We start from the raw sequence: 18,386 nt of genomic DNA, 5'->3' as shown, positions 1-18,386 counted from the left end.
CGTTCCCAGGCATTGCTCTTCAAACTGCCTTTCCGTTCCATCGTTACTGTGTTTGTTTTTCCACTTTAAGGATCAACTAATGCCTTTTCTCTCTAATACCGTTTGCATTTGTCCCGAGCTGGAGGACTCACAGCGCTCCCTCTCGCCTCTTCCTCCCGTCCACAGGATGAGTTCCACCCGTTCATCGAGGCGCTGCTCCCGCACGTGCGTGCCTTCTCCTATACCTGGTTCAACCTGCAGGCCCGCAAGCGCAAGTACTTCAAGAAGCACGAGAAGCGTATGTCCAAGGATGAGGAGCGCGCCGTGAAGGACGAACTGCTGGGCGAGAAGCCCGAGATCAAGCAGAAGTGGGCGTCGCGCCTGCTGGCCAAGCTGCGCAAGGACATCCGGCCCGAGTTCCGTGAGGACTTCGTGCTCACCATCACGGGGAAGAAGGCGCCATGCTGCGTGCTGTCCAACCCTGACCAGAAGGGCAAGATCCGTCGCATTGACTGTCTGCGGCAGGCGGACAAGGTGTGGCGGCTGGACCTGGTGATGGTGATCCTGTTCAAGGGCAGCCCGCTGGAGAGCACAGATGGCGAGCGGCTTGTCAAGTCGCCGCAGTGCACCAACCACGGCCTCTGTGTGCAGCCGCACCACATCGGCGTCTCCGTCAAGGAGCTGGACCTCTACCTGGCCTACTTCGTTCACTCGCCAGGTCAGTTGGGTGCTCGCACTTACACGTATGAACGCGCACAAACTCACATGTATGAACATGTGCACTCACACGTTTGAACATGAGCACACTCGTACGTATGAACACGCGCACACGTATGAACACTTGAAGTCAGAGATTCTTCTGCTGGCAATTAGTCAAATATACAGCAGTGCAATGAGTTACTTGAGCAAACAGATGTTAATGTTGACAAAATTTAACAGATGTGTTTGGGAAAAGGTGTGAATTTTATGAGTTAGGTGTGATTGTGTTTTGTATTTTTCTGTCTTGCTTGTTGTTGTTGTTGTTGTTATTATTACTATTATTAACAAGAATAATACTAGTAGCAATAACAATTAATACAAATTAATTAATGTATTAATTGATTTGTGGGTTTTTTGTAGTTGTAGTTGCAGTTGCATGCACACCTGAAGGAATATAAATCACATGATTTTATATATATATATATATATATATATATATATATATATATATATATATATATATATATATATATATATATATATATATATATATATATATTCTGTTAAATTTTGATGTATGTATGTGTGTGTGTATGTGTGTGACAAATTTTATATACCTTATACATTTTAGATAGATATATTTGCATGTATGTATGTATATCAGTTGTTGAATAAGAGGCGCTGACTTTGTGTTTTTGCCAAGTTGTAGTATGATATGCTCCTGTGTAACTGTATCTTGTGTGTGTGTTAATTTGGGTATGTATTGTGGTGGTGGTATAGTGACAGCTGGCCGTCTCCCAGCTTGTTTGAAGAGGAGAACAACCCCGTCTGTACCCTGCCACAGACTGAGCCCAGTGATACACACACACACACACACACACAGACCTCTTGTCCCATAGTCTCTAAACACACAAACACACAGGCCCCTTACCAAGAGTCCCCCCTGTATGTCTTGTGATTATGCACACACACATCAACAGCCTGTTTACAGAAAACTCCTTCCCCATTCACTGCGGGGCTGGAATGTCTTTATCTGCAATTAAATTATTTTTAGGCAGTATATCAATTTCCTTGAAAATTTAAATTATATTTCAATTGTATAGAGGTAAATGGTATTAAAATTACTAAAGCAATTTGATGTTAATCACCTAAATTAATAGAAGACACAAATTTAATTCATTTGTTCTAGCTTTTTAGTATTTTGTAATGATATAAATTGATAGAAGAGAACACTAGTAGAACGAATATAAAACAGGCATGTTTAAGCAGAACCTGAAGACTTACAGAATAAACAAATTGGAACAAATGCGGAACAAATTTGGACCTGAAATCGATATGCATTTGGACATTTTTTTTAATATCCTTTTTCTAATTTCTAATTACTTACTGTAATCTTTGTTCGCCTCAAAACTTCTGCATTGTATAAACATACTTATAAAGCTGCATTTCCGAATTTAGTTTCTAAACTTGAATCCACATGGGTTTGCACCTCTTAAGAGCACACTTCTGCTCAGCTGTCGCTGGTCTCTGTCGCCGTGGCCGCGTGTCTGCGCGCTCTTCCCCGCCGGGTGCGACCGTTTGGCCGCGCCGTGGCTCTCTGGAACGCAGCGCCAGTGGGAGTTGCTGCCCTGTGCAGAACTCCTTTCAGCAGTTGAGGCAGCATTGGCAGCTGTGTCCCACCATTCTCTCTCCCTCTCCCACACCATGGCCCCTCTCTGCCTAACCCCCGCTGCTCGGGGCCCATATCCAGAGCCCTTTAAACTGTGCCCTTTAACCTATGCGGCCAGTTGTGCTCCAGCTCCTTGTTTCTATAACACAGGCCATATCGCGCTCACAGAGAGGGCTGCTCTCTCCTCTCATTCGGTTAAGGGCCATTGGGAGGGAGTGGGGTGGTTTGGGGGAGCATATATACACAGTGAGGTCTGGATTATCGCCTTTGCATTTCTTCAGAGTGCGGTCTGGCTGAGGTCACAGAACCACATTGGGTGCAAATGACATTTACAAAGCATTTCAACAAGCCTTTCAAATGAAGGTTATGTACTGTATTGAAAGGGATATTACTCTCTGTTGATCTTAATTGTTCTAAGAGAGCTAGTTCACTGTCATCAGAATTCACTTCTAGTTATACAGGGAGTTTATAAAGTGAAGGAGTCCCTTCCCTCAGCGCTCAGCTATCTTTAATGCAAACTAGCAGAGGCAGTGCTACACCAAGACTTTGCTATATCAGTAGTGTCTTTACAGAATTGACCTTAATAGTATCCTAGTTCTATTCTCAGTCTCTGTTGATGATGCACATGAGAACAGCTTTTATAATGTAATTTACACTGTACATTACTTTCAAACTTCAGAATATTCAGACCATACATCGTTCATAGTTCAGACCATACATCGTTCATAGTTCAGCATTGTTCATTTGTTTGGTTCAGAGCAGTGTGCATGTGTCGTGTGTGTGTGTGTGTGTGTGTGTGTGTGTGTAATAGTGATGGATAATGTCTCCAGCATCAGTCATGTTTGGAGTGAGTCTTCTCGTGGCACTCATATTCTCACACAGTCATACTAGGAACATGTGTCTGCTCGCATGGCTAACGAAGCCAGGGCCCAGATCAGAGGCTGCAAAGGGTAGCAGATCGCAGTGCCAAGTCTGCATTTTGTAGACTAGAAAAGCAGAGAGAGACACGCACAGCCAGACAGTGACAGAGAGAGACCAAATGACAGTGAAGGCAGTACAGCTGATCGTGGTGTTTTTCCGTCTCCAAAAAGAAAGTCACACTAATATTGTTTTAGAGTCCTGTGAAATCCGTGTTTCACAGTAACTGAATGATCTTGGAATAATTTCACCATCCTTTATAGGTGTTGAAGATATCTGGGAAACATTGCAGCTCCTTAGCAAACTGAGCAGGACATAAAGCATCTTAGTATGGCACCGCATAAGCATCTGTGTATGGTGTGAGTCGGAGGAATAGTTTGTCCGGGTTCCCTAACACTCTCTGTCTTCTAGTGTGTGTCGTGTAATCTGGAAGTCTGGGCCCCACCACTGCATTCCCTTCCAAGTCTGCGTGCAGCACACTCTGGCCAAGCGTGTTTTGTCCCTCAGACTTGACACGAAACAAAGAGAGAGATAAGGTCGCCAAGAGGCGGTGAGTCTTTCAGCTAGAAGAAAACGCTTGCGTATGGTCTTGGCCGCTAACGAGGCGGAGTGGCGTGTTTTGGATGGTGAGCAGCTTCACGCTGCTCAAGCCGGAACCAGGCCCACGGCTAGTCGCCCCCGCAACCAAGCCCTGGTCCTTCATCCAGGATTAAATAAAGAACTCGTTGCCTGCTAGTGCGAACATTTTATACAGGCCTTTTCCTGGGGCTCTCCCAGCGTTTGCTTCGCCTCATTCGTGTACAAGCTGAAATGAGTCAGAGTGATTTGCAGTACAGTACAGTGATTTTTGGTGACATGTTTGTGCCATATTAAGAGGTAGTTCACCATTCTGACCACAAATGGACTTGCTTGAAAGCCAGCTTTCCTCATTCCTCTTTGTGTGTCTGCATGTCAAAGAGAAAGAGATACAAAGTGAGACTGAGAGTCACAGAGTTGCAGCTAAATCCATTATTCCTGCCTAGTTCAATTTCAGTCAATAAAAAGATGCAAAACAGCCCTGCTTTAGAAATTTACATGCTGATTTACATGCTGTCTTGTTCTGGTTTAATGTTTTTAAAATGCAAATGTTCTTACTCAATATTTTAATATCATAGTCAGTTTTTCAATATATATATATAAAAAGGTTGATTTGCAACTTTTTGCTCTGATGTGTAAAAGTAAATTAACTTACAAATATTTTTGTGTGTGTAAGTAAGCATACTTCATTCTATGTAATAGGTCGGCTTTGAGATAGTTGCCATGCCACAGTGTGCTTTGTTACATAATTTTAGATACCTTTAGATAATTTGAGATTATTTAATTTCTTCACATAGCACTTAATGACATTGTAACGATAATGTAAAGCAACCTTAGCAGTTAGTCCTAAAGTGATAACAATTGAAATGACACCAGTGCAGCACATTTGCTCCTTATGTAGGCAAGGTACAAATGGTCACAGCAATATAAAATACAGAGTAATCTTCATTATTTACTTTTGTTGTCACTTGATTACAATCAAATTAAATCTATTAAAATGTAATATAAAAAATCGTTATGCCTACTGCAGCTTTTGGCCATGTTACCATGTGGGCTATCCAAGCATAATGGCAGGACAGGACTGGAGACAGGACAGGCTGCTCAGGCTCCTGTCCAGGATCTGGTGCTAGATTTCTCTCTCTCTCTCTCTCTCTCTCTCTCTCTCTCTCTCTCTCTCTCTCTCTATATATATATATATATATATATATATATATATATATATATATATATATATATATAGAGAGAGAGAGAGAGAGAGAGAGAGAGAGAGAGAGAACAGACAGCCTTGGACCGAACTCTGGTAGATGTGCAACAACATCAAGTGCAGATGGACTAATTTACAGTTACACCTTAATGTAGAACTCGTGAGAATTATTTTCTGAGACTTAATGACAGTCTAGTGTGACTAAAAGCCACACTAATAATGATTTTACTTGAAACAAGCCAGTATGAAGTAGCAGAATAGGGTGAGAATAAAGACAGTGTGAGATGCCAGGCTGGAGACAAAAGGCTGCGTGCGCAGGGAGCCCGGACTGCCGGCCCTGTCTGGCAGGCCTGTGTGCAGGATGCCAGCTTTTCAAACCACCCTCGCGCCCGCTGCCAACATCCCTCCTTTCTTACTGTCGCTCTTGTTTTTTAAACTGCTTCTCCTCCTGCCTGTCCTCCTCTCTTTCCATGAGCACTTCTCTCCCCCCGTCTGAGTGCTCTCTCTCTCTCTCTCTCTCTCTCTCTCTCTCTCCTGTGTGCTGTTTGACACCTCTTTCAAATCGTAGACGGAAGAGGAAAAACCGTCTCTGCACAAATAAGGAAGGTGCTTTTTCGGAAAAAAAAATTAATAAATCCTGAACACTTCAAGAAAAGCTCCTATGATTTGGAGGTATTTTTCCCCAAAAAAGTGGTCCGTGTGATTCTGAGACGCTTCATGGATTCCTGCAGCAGATGATCCCCTATGATGGTGTCCGTGTTCCAAATCAAAATGGAGGCTTTGGCAGCACTGAGCCTGGTCTCATGTAGCGCTGTGTCCGGTCTCATGTAGCTGATGCTGACATGGTCATGGGGAAGCACTAGTAGACTTTTATTAGTTATTATTTGGCTACTTATATAAACAATGTGTAGTCAAGTCCAAGGGTTTATTTTTGTGTAAGTGCTTCTACTTTCCAGTGATTATTTGAAGCACATGCACTACTGGGGCCCTCAGAGCTAAAGTTTTAGCATGGACTTTTTTTCTATTGGTGTATCTGTTCATGTCTATGTGTACTAGAGTAGGGTAAGACAGTGTGCAAAGACACACACACACACACACACACACACACACACAAACACAGAAATGACACCTTATTAAGGTCAGTGCGAATGTGTATGAATGCATCTTGGAGTAGCTGTCAGTTCTGTGTGTGTGTGTGTGAGTAAGTGTATCTGTAAGTGTATCTGCATTTATTTGTGCATTATTAATCTCTGCATATGGGTATGAGATGAGGTTCATGTGGATGTGGGTCTGTTTGTATTTATGTTAGTGCATCGTTAATCTCTGCATATGGGTATGACATGGTGTGTGTGTGCGTCTGCGTGCGTGTGTTCGCGTGTGAGTGCCTGAGAGAACAAGGCTGCCAGTGGGAGTGACGGCCTGGACAGGCTAATCGCAGCAGTGTGAGTGAGGGGAATAATGATTGGAAAATGAGAAGCATTATTGCACTAGGGTAAACAGCACTCTGCTGGTGTGGAAAGGGCCCATTCACTGACGCTCAGCAGCACCCTGCCTTTCTTCTCCTCAGGGGTCTTCCTGCGGCTCCCAGAGCCAGCCTTTTGTCCTGCACAGAGAGCGAGCCTGTGTGTGTGGGTGTGGGGGTGTGTGTGTGCATTGTGCGTCTTTTTTATGTGTGTGTGGGTCTAAGAGTGAGAGCGACAGGGAGAATGTGGGTCTCCAGATCTGGTATTTGACTGAGGTGAGGGGCATGGTAAGGTTAATGTCTTACGAGAGTCAGGATTGATCTTCACGTGGCTCATAGATCCTTGCAGCAGTGTTCACCAGCTCAGTCCATGCAGCACAGACACACAAGCAGAATGTACCAACAGATAAAATGAATAAAATAGTTCAGCTTGTTGTTGTTTTTAACTTGTTTTATGGAGATGCTGTAATCTTACAGTTTTAATCTGATTGGCCTGTTGCCAGTGTATATAGAGAGCAGAGTAAGGTCTATGTCTATGTGTGTTAAGCTGATACTTTGACACAGTTACCCTGCAGTTGCTACTTCATGCTACTCCCTATTAGTGAAAACACCAGTTGTGTGTGTGTGTGCGTGTGTGTGTGTGTGTGCGTGCCCGTGTGTGTTTATGAGAGCATGCTTTTCATGCTAGCTCGGGGACCCTGGGTGTAAACTAGGTGCTAATGTATCCCTTTGCCTGTTTTGTCAGCGCAAATGTTCTAATTAATGGGAATGGAATAAATAAATTAAGCTGCCACATTTTCAAGCAGCTGAGCATCTCTAGCAGAGTGTATCTGCAAGGAGAGACACACGCAGAAGAGACAGAGACCTAGATGATTGGGGGGGGGGGGGTGTTACTGAGAAACAAGGTTATTAGCCATGACCAAGTAGACCAGGCTTTGATGACAGTCTGATGCCAGGTTAAGTGTGCACATCGTTAAAAAAGGAATCTGTTATGCTCCTTTTAATTTAAGGAATTTGTTTTCTTTATGAATTGAAGAATCTATTATATGAAATACACATATGTAATTTTATATATTACATATATTCATATAATCACTACCTTAGAATGGGTAAAGTTACATTGAGCGACCACAAAGTAATGATTCATAAAGTAATCATATTATAATGACAGTGATTATCATTTGGAACATTCTCGCTAATACTGGAGACTGTCCTAACACTGTGATGCTTTTAGGAAACTGGCCCCAGAGCAAAGCTAATGTGGTCCGAAAATTTCAGTATTTACATATCTTTTTTTTTTCATCCAAACACACACACACACACACACACACACACACACACACACACACACTCACACACACACACACACACACACACACACACACACACACACACACACACACACACACGCCCCAGGGGTTTGCAGGGTGGCGGGTCTCCAGTGGGGGAACATCTGTGTGGCTGCTTGCTGCTGTGTGCTGGGTCTCTGATGTTGCTCTGTGCCAGCAGGCCTGAGCCTCCACTCCCTCCCTCTCCACCCACCACCACCCGCTGGCCATGCTGTGCTGTCTCACACCTTCACACACACGCACACACACACACACACACACACACGCACATGCACACACACACACGCACGCACGCGTACACATCCTGCTTTCTGCTACTCTGGCTTGACTTTTCACATACATGTACGCGCACACACACACACACACACACACACATACACACACACACACACAAATACACACACACACACACACACTTACACACACACACACACACACACACACACACACACACACACACACACACACACACACACACACACACACACACACAAGCCAGGGCAAGGTTGTTTTGGTGGCCAGGACAGGTGCAGTGATTAGAGTAGATTTATTGCGGACGCTTGCTCTCCTTTTTGTCTAATTTTATGCAGTGGCTTTAATTACAGTGTGTTTCCCTTCATCAAGCTTACTGAGACTAGAAACACACACACACACACACACACTCTCTCTCTCCCCCATTCTCTCTTCCTATTTCTGCCTCTTTCACTCCCACCTTCCAAGCACAAATATTTTTTACTTTGACATAAATAATATTTAGAACTCTTTCTTGTTAGGTATTATTTTAATCCTCATTACAACCTGCCTGACTGTCACCATGTACACACATTCCTATTATTTCCCATTCATCAAACATTACACTAAACTTTCAAACTTTCATTTCACACAACAGACTAATGGTACATTACATTTTCAGAAGTCCATTAATGTGCTGCGACATTGGTTTAGATAGCAGTCAATTCTGTTGTACTTGATTTCTAGAAGTTTTCAGTTTTCAGTTGCTGTAGATGGCTTGAAAGGCAGATGAGTTGCAGTGAATGGCAATAGACCCACTCCTCTGAGGGTTTCCCCCTGAGAGTGTGAAGCAGTCAAACATGCTTACTCCCTCATAAATGCAGCACTACTTTTTCCTTCAGGCTCAATCTGCTTTTCTCTTCAAAGTCTAACATCCCTGGTGACTTACTGTAGAAGACTAGAGCTATGGGAAAGTGTTCTAAGGTTTGTGTGTGTTTGCGCTTATGTGTGTGTGTTTTGTTTGTTTAAGTGTGTGTGCGTGTGTGTGTGTGTGTGTGTGCGTGTGTGCGTTCATGCACTGACGTGTACGTGGTTGTGTGCATGTGCGTTTGTATGTGTGCGTGTGTGTTTGCGTGAGTGTGTGAGCGTGTTTGTTTGTGTGCGTCTGTGTATGCACGCGCAGACGTGTGTACGTGGTTGGGCACATGTGTGCTACAGCACAAGGCTAGGCCACAACAAACAGCATCTGCAAAGTAGCATATGGCAGCCAAGCCACCACTGGACTCCCCTCCTCCCACAACGCACACTGTGCTCGCGCACACTCGAACACACTCAGACACGCTTAACAACACCTGCACCCCATTTCACACCTGATGCTGGGTGGCTGTGTACTCCCGCACTCCCCCACAAGCACAGATGGGACCCAGGACTCCCACAGTAGGCCCTACCTCCAGAGCTCGCCTGGCTGCTGCTGAGTGCAGAGGGGTGGTGCTGGGTTTGGAAAGGAGGTGCTCATGGGTTTGACTTGCTCTCATCACTGGTTCCAGATTGGCTACTGCTCACCTGTCCATCTACAGCTGCTTTACATGACAGGGCTTTAGGAGAGTTCAGATAAACGCTGTAGCCATTTAGTAACCACTGATTGCAAGTACATTTTTATTGCACTTGCACTGTGCCTTGTTGTTTATTAATACGCATTGCTGAACCAATGATGTGATATGCATAAAGATAGCCCTGCATTTATCAAAATCATTTGGATTATTCTTGGATTATGTGAAATTTTGCGATATATCAAAACACCCACAGAACACTCGAACATCAGTCAAGACGCACAGAGTCTGAGAAAACTGCTAAAACATTTTGTGATTTTTTTTTAGCCTCATTTGCATATCATAACCCTGTATGCTATCAACCTGTGAACATGATAACTAAATACAAAAGAGGCCCATAACATAAAAACAGCACCCTCATGAAATGGGCATATATGCATGCAGAGTCTGCAGGGTCAGAGGAGACTCCCTTTTTTAGCCAGGTCTGGGCAGTATTAAAGTGTTCAGCTCAGCTAACCCTAGCAGAGCACAGCAGGTCTGCTTTTCTTCGGTTCTGCTGAATATTTAGGATAATATATGGTGCTTTCTCTCCCTCTATATATTCCCTTTCTTTCCCTCTGTTTACCCCCCCCCCCCCCTGTTTGTCCTTTCCCCTTTTCTCTCTGACTCTATTGCCTTGCTGCTGTGTTTTGTGGTTGGATTATTATCAGTGGTTTTGGCTCAGAAACAAACAGCACCCCACCCTTCCCACCACCACCACCAAAACCCCACATCCACCATCTTCACCACTGCCACCACCATTTCAAACTAGTCTTTATACGTTTATTATTTTCAGCATATGAATTTATTATTCCTAAGGTCCCATATTTGACTGACACATGTGGGGGTGTTGATTTGCAGGGAACATCTGAGTTTCCCATCAAGGTTCCCCATGGCTGTATATTAGGTTCTCTGCAGAAGAGGATTTTCATTCTTCTGCTGTATAATTCTTGAATGAACTCCCAGCCAGCTGTAGCATTGTATGTGACTGTACACATTTGTTGCAGCAAAATGTCAAGTCACTGAGTGACATGGTGTTTGTTTTGGCAGAGGTTGCTCACATCATATGTACAAGGCTGTCAAAGTTAAGACATTAATTCATGTTAATTATATAAACAGCTCAACACAAAATTCTTGATGTGTTTCCTCATGAATACAGTTTCCCCCAAGCATGCACAGCTAGTGTAGCTTGGGCTAGACTGTGGTGCTGTGTTAAAAGATGATAAGAGGAAGCAGCTAGATCTTTAACCACCAGTCACCAAGGAGGTTTTTCAGGTGTATCAGTAAAGCATGAAAGGTTAGGGTATGGTTACGCTATTTGCATACAGTGGAAGATGATCTTCAGCTGTCACCGTATTATGTGGCTATTTCCAATGACATTGAAAATGCAGCACAACATGTTCATCTCATCTGTCATCTTTGGCAAGACAGAGCTGCCAACTGAGCAAATGCACATCCTCATGCGGCTCATGCCATGGGACATCGCTGTATATGTCGAGGGGATGACGCCATTGTAGATGTACAGTCAGAACAAAGAATGTGAGCTCATTCTTCATCTCTTCTCAATTGTCTTAAACAATTTTTCTTCTTTTTTACGTAATTAATTAGACTTGATTTTTTTATGTAGCAAATCTTAAAATTGGATTAGTTAATGCATATGTACCCCTTATCATGAGACACACAACTCACAAAACTTGGCTTAGGGTTATGGTTGTCAACAGTTTAGAATACAGTAGTTACATAGTTGTAGTTTGATTGGAAATATGATTGGGTCCATTTAAGTTTGAGTGATTAAACAAAAGTATGTACAATAGATCATTAATATTTTTATTTAATTTAGAACTGCTATTTTTATTTTTAGCAATTTAGCACTACTACTTAGTGCTATGACTAAGTTATACTAGTGTAACTACTACTAAGATACACCAGTGTTACTACTACTATGATGAAATGTTACTACTACTAAGATACAGCAGTGCTATGACTACTAAGATGAAATGTTACTACTACTAAGATACACCAGTGTTACTACTACTAAGACATTCTAGTGTTACTACTACTAAGATACACCAGTGCTACTACTACTATTAAGATATATCAGTGTTAGACAAAATCTGCATCAAAAGGAGTAAGTTGCCTCTACGCAGTACATTACAATTCTTCACTCTTAGGAGTCCAAGAAAAATATATGATATCACTATAGCAGTACTGAGTCACTGATCCTCAGAAGTAACTATTATAACAGTTGACCTCATTGTTTTGCTTTTGTTTCCGTGTTGTTCTAGGACAGGTTCCATACTGTATAGTGGCAACCTTTATTGTTAGGACTAGCACTGGTTCTAAAGTGTAATGGCCTTAAGATTGACACGTTTAAGAGTGCCACGTCTCTGATGCCTGACCAGAACGCTAACTGAAGCTGGGAAACCCAGCTTATTCTCAGCTCTTTGCCTCCTCTTTCTCCTTGGAGGTTTATTTCCTAATGTTAGATAACGTGATGCAAGACAAACGGTCCCATATTGCCATCTCCTTCCCCTCCATGTTGAGTCACTGTAGATGTTTCTCAGCTTTAGAGCATTTTCCTCCTCCCCTTATGTCTCTAGGGTGTTGTCCTGGCTAGACCTCTGCTTCAATTGCTCTTTAGCACAGAGGGCCTTTGTGGTTACTTTCTTTCACAAGGTGTTTGTGAAAAAAAGCAGGATTGCTCTTGTGCTTTCCTTTTTCTAGATGGTACAGTGCTCTCACTCCACTTCCCTCCCTACCGCTCTCCCTCTCTATTTCTCTTGCTTTCTCTCTCTCCCTCCCTCTTACTCTCTCTCTCTCTTGCTCTCTCTCTCTCTCTCTCTCTCTCTCTCTCTCTCCCCTCTCTCATACCCATCCCTGTTTCTTTCTCTCTTGTTTGCTTAGTAAACAATCATGTCTTACACATGCAGTTCATCACACCAGGGCACAAAGCCATAGAAACTCATAGTGACCACAAACACACACACAAGACATGATTGTTTATATATATATATATATATATATATATATATATATATATATATATATATATATATATATATATATATATATATATATATATTGTTTGTTTGTTTGTTTGTTTGCTTGTTTGTTTTGTTGTCACACAAATATATACTCCAGGAACAGTATATAACTCACCCCCCCCACACACATATATATTTTACACATGCACATGCTCATTTACATTTACATTTAATTGCATTTAGTGGACGCTCTTTGTCATTTACTCATAGAACACACCCTAGCCAGTAGAGTAGGTTAGAGTTCAATATACCAGTTATCTAGAATATTGTAGAAATACAAGGATCACTGCTGATGCCTAGAAGTACAAAATACATAAGATGTATCTTAAACAATGATAAGTGCAATAAACAACAAGTACTAGAGTTTGTTAGACAACATCAGTGTAATAAACAATACCCTACAATAAGTACTAGTTTTGTTAGTCAATATAGGAGCAGGGTTAGTGCTCGTTTAAATATTCCACGAATAGATGGGTTTTCAGTCTGCGTTTGAAGACTGCAAGGGACTCTGCTGTCTGGACAGCAAGTGGAAGTTCATTCCACCATCTGGGAGACAGGGCAGAGAATAGTCTCGATGCTTGTCTTCCATAATACTTGAAGCATGGTATTCCAAGCCAAGCCGTACTTGTGGTTTGAAGTACTCGAGGTACCGATTGGGCTTTGACCATTGAATTATATAGAGTAACACCAGTTTTTTCCCAACTCTTCTATATGGGCTGACACATATTTATGTGTCTCAGATGCATCGCATTTACAGAGCAATAGCATACACGTGCTTCACATGCTGAAAATCTATGATGAGAGAATCTGAAAGTAATTGCAGTGTTCTTAAGAGGTTTGTAAGCATATTATAAATATTCTAACAGTAGCTTTACTGTAGATTTTCTCCATGTGACATTTAGTAAGTAGTGACTTTCAGCTGTGTAAAAGTTGCGTGTTAACATGTGTAAGAAAAAAGAAACTATTCTTGAACATCTATGCGTACACATACACATATGCATGCACACACATGCACACACACACACACACACACACACACACACACACACACACACACACACACACACACACACACACAGTCACATATTCACTCCCTCAAGCCTGTGAGAGTAATGCCATGTCATTACTACAGCCTTGATGTGGTCAGTGGGTGGGACTGGGGCCTCTCATTATGGCCGTTTTTAAAGCCACTTTCCCTCTGTCTTGGTCCTGCCCTTTCTGGCTTTCGCTCTTCTCTCTCTCTGTCCTATGCAGGTCATACACACGCCTCACTGTCTGTCTCTCTTTTTCTTTCCCTCTTTCACCGTGTCTTATTTTCTCTCTTGCAGCCGCACCCCTCTGTCACACTGTTGACATGAGAGAATATTTGTTGCTTTAAGCTTGGAAAGTCTGCTGCTGTTACATACACATACATACACACACACACACACACACACACACACACACACACATATATCTGAAGTGTTTTGGTGAAAGGGCAGATGATTCTGTCTCCAAGCCTCATTGTTCTGCTCTGAGACGACCTGCCAGCGCTTATTATGTGTGCTTTCCAGTGATGATGTGCCCTCGTGACCTGCTGGCCTGCTGTGTTGGAGAAAGCTCCGTGAGGGAGCGTGTGGGCCTGTGAGCCTGTGGAGCATGCAGACCCACACAGACACTGCCGTTCACCAGCCTCTGCTTGAGTTTATTAAACACTAGAGCTTGACACTATTGCTGACCAGCTCGGTGCAAATGGCTCTGATTGGGTCATGAGTTAGAATCAGAGGAACGGAGTGCACAGAATGAGACGGGGCCGGTGCAGCATTGGATGGGGGGCGGGTGAGGGAGTGTGCGAGGGAAAGACAGGAAGATGAAGAGAAGTAGGGTGTTGCCTGTCTGAGAGCAGTGCAGATCAGCTGAGGACACAAGGCAGGTAAATCCAGTTTGGCGCTCTCAGCCCTTGGGCCCTGACTGTTCTCTCTGCCAGGTCTGGAGTTCCTCCTCTTTTCTTCTTACCTCAGAGGTGAGGAGAACGAAGGTAAAGATCCCCCCGCCTCCTCTCTGTGTGTGTTTGTGTGAGTGTGAGTTGGAAATATGGGGTGTGTCTTTGCGTAGGTGAGTTCAGGGTCACACGGGAAGAGCAATAGGCAGGGCTAATTTGATTGATGAGGACTTTTCGAAGATTTCATGACTAACAGTATAAGGAATCTCTTCTTGATCTCTTTCTTGTTCTCTCTGTCTCTCTGATCACATCTGTTCTACATTTCAGTGTCAGTTTGCTTATGCACGGTATGGCATTATAAATGCTTTGCATTATTAGTTCTCAACAACGACTCTGCTTCCCCTAGCAGTATTTACCATGGCTTTTGCATGTGTCCTGAAAAGTCTGCAAGTCATTCAAACTGAATTAAATAAAATGTACTCAAACAGCAGTTCAGCATATAAATTAAACTTTTTAAAAGATGGACTGGAGATGTTTTTTCCTTTTTTCCCCTTTATACTCATACAGAGTGATATGATATGTGTACTTCGGGTGATGAAGGTACACTCATAAACTACAGATGTATGGACGTCAATGTATTCTCCAGAAACCGATGTATTCTCCAGACATTTTCAAAGCTTTATGGATAACCCTAAGGATTCAAACTTGCTGACTTTCAGGAAGAAAGAGCAGTAAAACTAAACCATAGGGACTAACTGATCCCAGGCCTGTGCTTTAGGGCTGAATATAGATTTCCACCCTTTGTGTGCCTCACACTGTTAGTATGAAGCCATCATTAGCGTGACTAGCTTTGTTAGTCCATAATTTGGATGGTTGGTGGAATGACGCACTAGCTGGGATGGAACTGTTCAGTGGACCTGAACTGCACCACCACTCCTGCCGGTCTCACTTGCTGTGCATCTGTGGGTTCCTTTCTCAAGGAGAATTGCCTATGTAATTAGCTCAGTACTTCCTGATTGCTTATTACTATCACTTGGAAAGTCCCAAGGCTAAATGTGATCTCCTAGAGAAACTTAGCCAACCATAAAATATTCTGAACAGAAGATATTTCACCAGGCCTTGTCCATTTTTAAATTTTCACTTTATCTGCAACTGGCTGTCGCTAGCTTTATAGCAAAAGTAATTGACAAAATGATTTATTGTTAAGAATGAATGTTTTTAAGAACCTTCTCGATGTGGAAGAAATTATGGCATCTAGAAAGAAAAAAAATTTTTTTTAATGCAATTTAAATTTGTGATTTTGGGCCAACCTGAACCGGTCGTAACACTGTTAAATACATTTAATCGGAGGTCTCACACGAACAGAATTCTGCTTTTCTGCCACATCTGATTTGAAAATCATTTCAAATGTATCCTTTGCAGGGCCAACAAAACAAAAAACCTTTACAAGACAGTTAGCATATAACAGCCACATGCACCTTCCAGAAATAGCCCAGCCTACTCTCTGCAAATGTTCTGACCAATAGGAGAGTCCCATAACCAATAGGAGAGTCTCCTGACCAATGAGATTCCATGGGTCGAGGCTCATCTGTGATGCTGGCCTCGGTCTCCTGAGGTCAGAACTGAAGAGCTCACAAAGACATGTGGAATGCTGTGCAGTGGCCAACACAAACACGCAGGGCCAGTCCACCAGCCTTGTCGGACCCACACTCCTCTGTGGGCCTCGGGGCCAGCAGGAACCCATTCAGAACCCACACACACACTGCAGGGAAAACATACAGCATACACCAGATTCAGTGCTGATAGGAACAAACTGCTCAATAACCCCTTTCAGGTGAAGGCTAATATGTGTTATACTGAGGTTTCAAATGAATTATCAGATCATTCACTAAAAAAAAAAAAAGAAATTGTGAAGTGCTAATAAAAAATCAACAAAACTGTAATTGTATTTAATAGAAGAATGTTGTAATTGAAGAAAGTATTTAATTTTATTCAAGTATTTAATTCAAAGGTATTTAAATGGGTTAGGATCAAAGGTTATGTTTCCATCCAAAATGCCCACAAGAAGATGATGATGGATTCTATATTGAGCCTAAGGAACTCACCGTGTACTTTGGCAAAGAAGGCGCTAAGGAAAGTCGTGATGGCCCATAATATGGAAAATGAGTTGTGATTTATAGGCACAGACCGCCTATCCCCCATACTGTGTGTGTGTGTGCGTGTGTGTGCACATGCATGTGTGTAGATGGATACTTTTTTGCTTTTATTTAAAAAAAAAAGAAAGTCTATGACTCATACGTACACCAAAAGAGACTCTTAGACTTCAGATTCTTTTTTCCCGTCAATTCTACAAAAACACATGGGGCTTAAATGTAAAAGAAAACACCTTCAGAAACATAAAAACAGAGTGTAGTTCAGCCAAGAAAATGTTCCACGTATTCTCGACCCACATGCCAGAGAGGGAGGGAAAGAGAGAGAGAGAGAAATCTGTCCTCACATTTGCTATCAATTTAAGGCCCTGACAGTAAGCAGCAGGTTTCTCGAGCACAGTGCTGGGGATGAGGAATGTTTTCATATCAAAGAGGAGAAAAGGTTGGCTGGGTGGGGGTGGGAAAGGGGAGTGAGAGGCAGGGAAGAAGACGAGAGGACGGAGAACCGTTGCTGTGTGATAATAGCATCTCAGCTCCAGATGTGCAAGCGTAGGAGTGAGAAGAGGACCTGACCTGAGACTGACCCTTGTGTTCAAAGACCCACCTGTACCTATAACACATACACACAAACACAGAGAGAGTCACAAGACCACAGTGTCTTGATTTGTCACACAAACACAGTCACTGTCAAAGCCTCTTTTAGGCTGAGTGGTCTTAAGCCAGCAGGCTCACACACACACACACACACACACACACACACACACACAGAGCCAGACACATACACAGTTTCATACACTCCTTGAGGCCAAAGAGTCTCGACTGGTGATTCCAAGTGTGTGTCAGGAGGATTCCTATCAGCTTGTCTGTGGCTTGTGGTCTTGGAGTTCCTAAAAATCTGGTGAATCTTTTCTGACTTTAATTTGTGTGCGTATGTGTGTGTGTGTGTGTGTGTGTGTGTGTGTGTGTGTGTGTGGTGAAAGGACAGCATTCACAACAAAATAGATGTCCTATATAACCGAGAGAGAAAAGCAAACAACAGAATGCATACTAGTATTTTCCAGTATGTTATTTACTTTTCAAAGTAAATATTACAGTTGCTCTTCTGTAAATAGGTTTTTGATTTGACAGACTGTTCACATGGCTCCATCTATGACATGTAATGCGTATTGATGCTGAAGGCCGATTCCATATGTAGTGAGGCGTCAGGAATAAAAACATTACTTTGTGTAACATAACGTATGGAAATGTGTGGCATTAAACTCACGATTCGTTCATGGTATTGTGGCTTTTACATCACACAGATTCAACTATGTGTTGCAGTTTTCTGAAGCTGAGCTTTTCAATAGAAGGCAAGTTAATCATGCATTACAGCTTCATGTTTGACCCTCAACACCAACAAGGAGGAGGAGAAGTTGGAGAATGGACAGAGAGATGGAGAGAGATATAGAGAGATAGACAGAGAGAAAGATGGAGAGACAGAGAGAGAGACTGAGAGGAAGAGATAAAGAGAGATGATGGTGAGAGAGAATGAGGCAGGCAGAAGGAGAGAGAGACCAGATGTTTCTTTTGTTTAGATTTGAACTGGGCAGAAAGGA

The 18,386-nt window shown here is 42.7% G+C and overlaps 1 protein-coding gene across 18 annotated transcripts in view; it reads left to right on the top strand.

The window, feature by feature from the left end:
* The window catches only part of nfixb (nuclear factor I/Xb), a 105,546-nt gene that overhangs the window by 36,169 nt on the left and 50,991 nt on the right, over positions 1-18,386 (top strand). For all 18 annotated transcript variants that reach the window (XM_081711067.1, XM_035526130.2, XM_081711066.1 and 15 more), the window contains one exon: positions 166-697. In XM_081711067.1, the coding sequence (XP_081567193.1) occupies positions 166-697 (532 nt within the window). The remainder of the gene's footprint in view (positions 1-165; positions 698-18,386) is intronic.

Source organism: Electrophorus electricus, chromosome 3 (assembly GCF_041902795.1).
Source record: "Electrophorus electricus isolate QZ-2024a chromosome 3, ASM4190279v1, whole genome shotgun sequence".
Lineage (NCBI taxonomy): Eukaryota > Metazoa > Chordata > Actinopteri > Gymnotiformes > Gymnotidae > Electrophorus > Electrophorus electricus.
Note: the sequence above shows the minus strand (reverse complement) of the source record. Positions and strands in the feature narration are given on the sequence as shown.